Source organism: Phaeoacremonium minimum (genome assembly GCF_000392275.1).
Source record: "Phaeoacremonium minimum UCRPA7 unplaced genomic scaffold PA7_03_scaffold_379, whole genome shotgun sequence".
NCBI lineage: Eukaryota > Fungi > Ascomycota > Sordariomycetes > Togniniales > Togniniaceae > Phaeoacremonium > Phaeoacremonium minimum.
Window position 1 is genome coordinate 190357 of NW_006921283.1, and position 9863 is coordinate 200219.

The 9863-nt window shown below is 48.0% G+C and overlaps 1 protein-coding gene across 1 annotated transcript; it reads left to right on the forward strand.

Annotated features, from left to right (window-relative positions):
- Window positions 1-7312: 7312 nt before the first annotated feature.
- On the forward strand, window positions 7313-9863 carry UCRPA7_5031 (putative duf1237 domain-containing protein; the record flags this gene model as incomplete). The annotated part of the gene is made up of 3 exons (XM_007917581.1): window positions 7313-8784; window positions 9183-9291; window positions 9519-9863. The coding sequence occupies 3 exons, from the start codon at window positions 7313-7315 to the stop codon at window positions 9861-9863; spliced, it is 1926 nt and encodes a 641-aa protein (XP_007915772.1).

Here is a 9863-nt window from a genome sequence, read left to right on the forward strand (position 1 = left end):
TTGGATTTGTCCCCACCCCCGGCTTCTATCACTTATCACCTGCATTGAGCAAATACAGAGACTTGCACTAGAGGTCGCTTACCGTGGCTACAGCTTCAAATACGCACACCGACAGGTCCGACACGTTCTGACCGAGCATTTCCCATTGGTATCACGCATCACATTGCGTATCGCAATGATACTGCCGCTTCACTAGCTCAGGCGTTGTCGTATCTGGAGATATGCCCGAATTACGAATTACCGAGTGCACTTTCTCGGCATGGCATCAGCGCGGGGACGGTCCGCACCGAAGCGTGATGCCTCGACATGGTTACCCTAGCCCCATCCTCCCGGAGCAGTGTTTGCAAAGCGTTAGTACCCTTGAAGCGGCATCATGTCATCTTATCGCTGTACAGAAGTGGGCACTATATTCTCCAGTGATCTGCCTGGATATGTCTGGAAACTGCAAGACGCAATGATAACGATGACCGTTGCCATACGCAAGTGCTCTTGACGAGCCTTCCAGGATATACCTGGGCACCCATTCTATCAAGGTTTGATACATACAAATACTACGAGCAAGTATCTTGCTCAAAACAAAACTCAACCAATATACTTCTATTATAGCCTCCTCATTCTGTACAACTAGCCATGCATGGCCCCGCACAGACAACATATTTACTTCGACCATTCTGGTAATAAATGCAGCTTATCATTCTCTCTTTGAAGCATATCAAATCCTCTAAACCTCTTGAGTAATATGATGTGATCAATCAGGAAAAGGTAAAAACGCAGGTCTCCGGTCCTGTTGACCATAATCAGGCATTCATCAGATGCAACACATGACAAAACAGTGGCTTGATGACATTGGCCAGTCCTTACGGAGGCGCCGGATCATTACACAGTTCCTCCATGTTCCTTGAGGAGATAGTTTCCCTGAGTTGTTCACCTATTGACTTTCCATTCAGTTTTTGGAGCTTAGAAACTCAACACAAGGCGCTCTTCAGGCTGAGTTGGTCTCCCTACCAACACATCTGCTTTGACAGCCGACAAATCCATCACAATATTAAACAGAGTCGCCGCAGTACTCTCGCCCTCCTGAATTCTGCATATAGCACCAGGTAAATTCGTCTCATCTTTGAAGAGTTCTTGAATAGAGCTAATTGTTGGCTCCGAGACTGTATCTGTCAATTCTTGGATACGCTTTGTTCTGTGGAAGCTATCATGTATCCATTGAGAATCTACAATCCCTGGGTGATCGAGAAGAAGGTGGTTTCCATGATGAATGCGGTTGTCTGCTAAAGGAATGGACTTGTACCCAAGATGAGACCATTCTAAGCCAAGAGCGCTGCTTCTGTCACCTAGTAGAAAGAAGCATGACGATGCAACTCCGTATTTATCTAGGCTTCTGACAGCTTCTTCTAGTGAATTTGAGTTCAAGGCCACTCTCAACCCCAGGTGCATTGGCAAGCGTTTTGGGTCCATTCCCTTCGCCCGGATTGCATTGACACACACTCCAACACCTAAGGCTGTTGTTATACCTAGGTTGACAGCGAGAGGCTAGAAGGGTGACTCACCTGCAGAGTTCAAGCCAATCTTGCCGATGAGTCCAGCTTCAACAAGAGTCTTGATACTAGGGAGGCCCTGTTGTTCGATGCATAGAAGGACGATATTCGGCTTTTGTTCTTCCATCCACTAATCATGTCAGCCTATCCCTTTTCGACGAGGCTATGATACTGACATCCCAATTCTGAGCGAGAAACGTCGTGCCTGGCGTATTCCATGCCATAGAAGTACATCCGTCTGAGAACAGACCAAATGTAATTTCTGTTCGCACGTTCAGAGCGATAATGTCTGCCAGATCGACGCCCGCTCCATCAGCGACGCCTATTTCAGTGAGCTATGGCCCGTCAATCAAGCTTGATTAACTTCACCTTGCATCTCTTCAAGTAGGTATGGCCAGTTAGACTGGATGTGCGGCTCAAATTCTAATGCTGTGTCCTTGACAGTCTTCCAATTCATGGCGGCAGTCTTCTGGAATAGGCCGTCGTAGAAGCGAATAGAAGACTTGACCTGAGAACTAGCCTGAGATCCATGCGCGTGACCAATCTTCAAGCAAACGCTTCCAGTGAGTTACAAGAGCATGAATGGGCGGGTGATACACACACCTCATATGGGCTGCCCGAACAGTATATCTGCAGTACCATCTTGGTAATCACTATGTTAACAAATCTTGGCACCTTGGCAGATAGGCACAATATTCAAATGAAAAGGTTTGGTATGTGCTGGTTCTTGCCACCCGAACCGGCCGTATTGCGCAAGCTCATGTATATTGGCTTCGTATATCTCTTTGCACGACGCTACTGGTTTATTCAGGAATGCTGTGAAAGTTTCTCTTTTTGTTCCTGATGCCTTTCGCAATGACCGAATCGTCCTCGGTCGTCACTTGATGGCTGTTGAAGGGAAACACTTTGAAGAAGATTTCCTAGCCTACGACATCAACATTTTGGGCCGGATATAGTTGCCCGACCCGGGACACACTCGCGCACGTGAGAGTAACTTCAAACCCAGCCTTAGCTCACAATAATTTAGCTCACAAAGAATATCGTAGCATACAGAGCGTTGTGATCCCTCAGTCACCTCTTACCTCTTGGGGCTCAATCAAACCAGAACTTATTGATATTCGGGGTAATAGTCGCGTCTGCTTGGGACTTGTTTATTTGACCAAGTGAAACCGTTGTGATTGCGGAATAAGATGCACGATTTGCTGACTAAAAAGGATTTATAAATGATGTATCGATATTGGCTCGCATTCACGAGTGGAATTAGCCCATGTAATTGTGACTAGAAAGGGCAATGCTTCTTTTCGCATATAATTAGCTGAGACCGATCGGACCTATGACAGTCAAGGACTCTTGAGCGTAGAAGCCATCTGCCCGTTATCCCGTGAAATAATGCTGACCTACCCCTCCCTCCTTGCACTTGTTTTTGTGGTTTACGTTCCTTACCACAACTCAAAGAAATATCGAGAAGCGCGATGGCATACATCCCTCCATTCTATCGGATCTTCTTTACATGGATTGATCCGATTATCGCTTTGCATGGCGCGTGGACGCACTTCCGAGATCCCGACTTTATACTCAATGCATACATACCGCGTGAGATGTCACAGCGCAACCCGCTGCACGACATGCTCATGTATAACTTGGGCGGCGGTCTGCTGCAGATTGCTATCATAAATGGAGGCCTATTGCGGTATTCAAGCGACATCAACGTCTGGAAGATTGTGCAGGCTGCTATTCTAGCCTATGATATCGTTATATTGTGTACACTCTACGTGAGCCTCGACCAGCAGGGCCGTCTTAGTCCGACAATATGGAGGCCAGAGGATTGGGGTTGCTGGGCAATCACTTTATCGGTCGGCCTCGCGAGAACGTTATTCATTGCTGGCGCGGGACTTAATCAACCGATTACTCAAGTGAAGAATGCCTGATCTCAAGCCTTGGGAAGGAGACACCTAACAAAGATGGCATTATACATTTGTCTTACCTCATCGCTTTATAGTCGCCACGCTAATATAAACATTAACAACGATGGGTCCTATCAACTGAGATTCTATTCTGTTAGAATTGTGACCTAACAAGGAGGTCTTTTCGATTTTGGAGCACTATTTTCAGTGGATTTAGCGTGACGGATGAATAAAATCAGCAGATGTACGTTACAATGACGAGTCAAGCTGGAAAGTTGGACTTCGCAAGTCGTTCAAAACGACCCATCAGGTCTAGGAGCAGAATGGAAATCTTTGAGACTGAGATAGCCAGATAGCGTTGTGCATCCTGACAAGTACTGTAGACACCGCATAAAGGCTAACTTCATCTCATTGTAGTCTTTATACGAGCTCCATAAATTTTGCAGAGGCGGCATGTTCTGGTACCTCATTTAACTCTCCTTTCATCACACCATGAAGAAAACATGGCCCCACAAGCTGAAATTGGTCTTCGAATGGCGTGGGACGAAGCACGACTGGGCAAGCTAGGCCATAGATGATGCCGATTTTGTCTCCCGCTCTCGTAATACTCGGTAAGAATCCCATCAAGCCGTTTTCAGTTATAACAAAATGGTTCGTTTCGAGCAGGTTTGCGTTGTGAGACAGGAGATCGTTTAAACCTAGACGAACAGACGCGAGAGATTCGACGGCCTCTTCGATGTTGCGACCCCCTGCAGCTGCAAAACAATGCTTCAGCGCCTCCCAGGTCCTATCAAATCCATCATCTTTCAATTGACTTGGTCTACTCCCAGATACCTTCATTTCTCCCAGAGTGCCCCCGGCAGTGAAGACGCTCTTAGACACTACATCGTAATCCTCTCTCGTCGGATAACCTCCTTCCTTCTCGTATCTCTCGGAGGCAAATCGCCAGACAAAAAAGATGTATTTGAGAACCTCATCGACATCCATTGGCCCAGTCTTCTCTTTGTCTCTTGTTATTTCCGGTGGGAGTGGCTGCTCTAATCTGTCGAACAAAAACCCTTTAACAGCTACTAGATGCGGACACTTCGTATGAAGTACGAGTGCGGGACTCCACGACATGCCTGCTATAAAATGAAGAGGCGTCCAGTTTCGAACGCCCCTGGCCTTCTCAGACCTTGGCTCAGGGGCCCAAGACGGAAGAAAGGGGCGAGTGCCTAGGTCCGTATCAACGCTCTCTAGACCTTTCCGGTCTCCGGCCTTTTCAGCTATTATGCCTGACACGCCCGTGGTGCTGCTCGGGTCATATCGACGATCTAGGCCTGCCAAAGTCAGAACTGATAAGCCCTCGCGCAGGAGATGTTGCCTGGCAAATTCTGTGTAGACCCCTTCTGCTTGGGCTTCATAATTGGGCTGTAAGACCATATTTGAACCGGATGGGATGAGGCTCAACACAGCATAGACTCGATCTAAAGGATCTTTACATCCCCACATTCGAAAAGTGGTTACGTTGCCGTACGCCTGCATTGTATAGTCATGGAACATGACCCTACCGCTATTGACCTGTTGAAGTTGATCACGATATGCCACGAGGGCGAAGGCGGGCCAGAACGGGGAGCTGCTGAAGCTTGTCCCCTGGATCAGGCTCTCTGCCGCATTATGAAGTCTTGTGGCCCTACGAAATCGCTCGAAGTCGATTTGGTAGTGGCCAATATTAAGGGTGATTTGCTTAGCTAGCAGGACTTCCTGAACAACCCAGAGGCGTGTGAACCAGGTTCTGCCGTATATGTCGTCAAGATGCTTGGACTGTTGCATCCGACATATCCGAACCGCTTCATCGATTTCCATAGGAAAATATAATTTGTCCATGGCGGGAAGAGCGAGCGGGCGAACATGGCTATCATATTTCTCTGTCTCGCTGAGTGCTGCGAGTTCCTCTAAATATTCAGTAGCGGCTGATGTGTGCTTAGTCTCTGACCCAAGCCATGCCAAGACGACTTCGGCATTCTTGTAAATGTCACCCATTTGAGCAACTTGCACGGATTTCTCGGCAGTGTCTTGCTGGTTGATGCATACAGCATCTATCCAGATATGAAGGACCGAATCTTGCTTCCGGAGTGCCCTGAGCGCCAAGCCAAGGTTACCAGTAATTGGCAATATTCCTGTTGTCAAGTCAAGGCTATCACTCGCCTCGATGCCAGCCCATGTATACGATAAAGCGAAGTAGGTTGCCGTGTTCTTGCTTGAATGTGTCTTCAAGATGCCTCGTAAAGGAGCCTCGTGCATTGGTGAAGCCTGGAGTTCTAGTATACGGAGCGAACCCGTATTTGGCAATGCATCGTACTTAAAAGTGCCCGGCGCAGATAATATGTCCGGATGGGTCGCCTGAGGACTGCGATCTTGTTGTTGCCGAAAAGTCTTGTCGAGACACTCAAGACAAGCAGGCACACCGCTGCTTATCTCCTTTGCACGCGTCTGATACTCCATTCTAGTAGCTCTGTTGAAATAGTGAACCAAGTCTGGAACGCCAGGGTCTCCATATTCAACAGAATGTGTCTTGGCAAGAGCGAACAGGTCCTCAAAATTTGGCTTTATGAAATGTAAGTCGAAGGCATCTCCTAGATGACAGACTTCATCTCCAAAGAGTAGTTTCCTGTTTGGCCTGTCCATTGGTGGCATTGCGACGACAGAAGTTCTAGCCGAGTCAAGAATACAGCGACTTGCTACTTATTGCAGCCTAATGTCAGCTGGTAAATTAGGCACCGAAATCCATCAGGCACGAATAGAAATGAAGCAACTCATATAATAACCTGGACAAGGCTGCGTAAAAACTTTTCAGCAGCTTGGAACATATTATTGAAGTCTTTCATATTATTTGAGACCTCTTGCGCCGCCTTTATAGCACACCTCCCTAAAGCATACATCTCGCGGAGGACCACCACTTTCCCTGCCCACTACGAACTTATCTTTGACTTTGGGGTTCCCGGCAGTCCATGTAACGGCATATACAATCTGTACTGAATTTTACTACGACAATATCACAAAATACTACCTAGAATGCTCCAACCTCCCTTCTCCTGCTTGCCCTTGCCACATACCTCTTTACAATTAATGGCATTTACCCAATAGATCAGGGGGCACGGCTGCAAAGCTCTATAGTGATGCTCTTATAAAGTGAAGCTCGGCACAAGCATTTGAGTATGTCGGACATCAACATTGTTTGCCTTAGCATGCCCCAACTACGTGGGTTGGCTTGGCCAATTGCCCTTATCACGCTCCGCTACAAATGTAGCAGTATCCGTAGGTGGGCAAGGTGGGCTGGGCTATCTATAGTTCCACCTTGAATGCCCACATCCGTGGGGGTCGGTTGTTCGAAATCAATCTCGTATGTAAAAGTGTTCCAGGGTTCAATCCTCTACTACGCTATAAGTTGGAATATAACAAGGCCTAACAGGACCACCATACTGAAATTCTCGACAATGCGCATGTATGTTTAATGAGGTAACATCCAGTCTTTTTAAAGTATGGAAAGGAATCCAGGGGATTTTGATTCGTCTCCTCAAACGGGGAGGTAGGATTGCGGGGAAGACCGACTCAAAAAGTCTGTGCCATTGCTGATGGCGGGGGTTCATGAAGATCGTCAGAGAGGGGAAAGTTGTGGAACCAAGGAACGTAGCATCCCTCGTGAGCGTGACCCGTTACCGGGCCGGTTGTTGAATGTAAGATTTAGGCAGGTGGAGATATAAAAGCGTTATAGCGAAGCTCTTAAAGCTACAAAAGCATGGCTCCATCACCATCACGAAGGAGCCGTTGGGCCGTCTGCCCTAAAGCTGTATTCCGAAATTGAGGGTTCGAATTGAGTTCAAAATGGGTCTATCCAGGAATCTCATTTATGTAGCCCTCTCCGCAGGGCTGGCATTAGCTCAATGCCCGGATTACTCGGAGTATGCCATGGAGAAACACCCTCCATATAGTGACGGCATATACAAGCTTGCTTATATGCGTCCAGACCCAGCCTGCCGTACCTTCAATTCATCGGATGTGGAGAATCTGATCGCTGACATGGAGGACACAATCGCAGATCCAGATCTGTATCGAATTTTCCAGAACTCATATCCTAATACATTGGACACAGCAATCAAATGGAAAGGATATGCGGCTAATAATTCGGACGAAGAGCTCACCTTTGTTATCACGGGCGACATCAATGCTATGTGGCTCAGAGACTCTGCCAACCAAATGCAGTCTTACCTTCCCGTCCTAAAGGCAAATGACTCAGCAGACAGCATTGCTTCTTTGTATCGTGGAGTTATCAACCTACAAGCCCGTTACTTGTTAACGTCACCGTACTGCAATTCCTTCCAAGCCCCTGTGGAAGCGAACATTCCGCCTGCGGATAACAGCTATGCTGCGACCGATCAAGTTACGCCTACCTACAGCAACCTCAGCGTTTTCGAATGCAAGTATGAGCTCGATAGCTTAGCAGCTTTCCTTGAAGTCTCAACAAACTACTACTCGGCAACAAATGACCTTGAATTTTTCGGCAAGTTCCAATGGGTAGCTGGAATACAGGCCGTTATGGCTACTGCCAAAGCCATGATGACACCAACATACGGGGCAGATGGGCAGGTTCTCACTTCGCCGTATACCTTCATGCGTGACACCACAACCGCTTCTGAGACCCTGTTGAATCTTGGCAACGGTAGCCCTGTGGCAAACGGAACGGGACTCATTCGCTCCGCTTTCCGGCCTAGTGACGATAGTACGATCTTCCAACTCTTCATCCCGGCCAATATGATGTTTTCTCGATATCTGGCATCTACAGCAGAGATCATGGAGAAACTAGGTGACAAGGCGCCAACAGGCTTGGCTTCTCAGATGAAGTGTCTTGCTAGTTCAGTCGACAATGCTATCAAGGCAAATGCAATTATCACCGACTTCAACACCAAGACACAAGTGTACGCCTATGAGGTGGATGGTTATGGGTCAGCGCTAGTCATGGACGATGCTAATATCCCATCACTGCTGTCTGCGCCGTTCTTGGGCTACCTGGATTCTGACGATCCCATTTATCAGAACACCCGCGCAGTTCTCCTCGATGAAACAGGCACAAATGGCAATCCATATTTCATGCGTGGACCAGTCATCAACGGAATTGGCGGCCCTCACACCCGCCCAGGGAAAGCGTGGCCGATGTCCAGCATTGTACGAATTCTCACGAGTGATGACGATGCAGAGATCAAGTCGGTATTGAAAGAGGTAGTGAGCAGCACTGACGGGTTTGGCTTGATGCATGAAAGTGTCAACACGTTTAATCAAAGCGATTGGACCAGGCAATGGTAAGTGCTTCATTCAAAACAAGTCTAACAGCACCTAACATTTCTTTCCAAGGTTCTCGTGGGCAAATGGGTTGTTTGGGCAAATGATATTAGATCTCAAGGACAGGAAACCGGATATTCTGGCGGACAGTTACCAGTGAGAGGGACAAGGTCAAGATTGGAATGGTAGTCTAGACACTTCCGTAATCAATTGCCGCAAACTCTCGTCCTGTTCCGATATTGGGACACATTCACACTGTATCTGGACCAGTGTGTCCTCCCGTAACGAAAGAAGTAATTACTGAAGAGATGTGGGCCTAGCGGAAGGTATGGTTTGGTCAACAGATGCTGACTATATGTTGCGCGCAGAGGCGCAGAGTAATTACCTGCTACTGTACGTTGTAATTCGTTGGTCTCAGCTTCCGGATCGGGAACGCCGTTGGCGCCACCAGAGCGGCTTGGACCGAACGAGCAACGAGCGGTATGATGAAGCATGAAGATCCACTTACGCCGCAGCCCGTCACCCTGGTATGTCTTGTCTTTTCTCCGAATGACTCACTTTCTTACCGCTTTCTGTGGTATATGGAGGATATCAAGACTCTCGGTTTGCCAATTGCAAAATATTTCGATCTGCGTGTTTCAACTAGGTAGTAGAGGCGTCTTAACAATCCAGAATGGTCCTCCGCCTGCGCCCAGCAACCGAAGCCGACGCCCCCGCCATAGGCCGGATTTCGGCGGCTGCTTTTCACCCACAGACCGACCCCGTAGCCCGAAATCTTTTCCCCGAACGCCTTCGACCGGCACATGTCTCTGATGATGATGTCCAGGTTGTATGGCGAACGGCGCGAAAGGGAGCTTCTATGAAAAGGCCATCCGCCGTCATGCTAGTTGTCGAGGACGATCAACTCAACCACGAAATTGTCGGGTTTGCCCTATGGGATAGGCCACATTCCGAGGATAGTAAAATAGCGTATGGGCCAGAAGAGTTCCCCGACACTTTAGATAAGGACGCGTTTACTCTCACGCGTGCCATTGTCGAGGAGGACCAGAAAGTGACCTTTGGCGAGCGAGGCGCGAAGGATGTCTGGCGTAAGTATTAA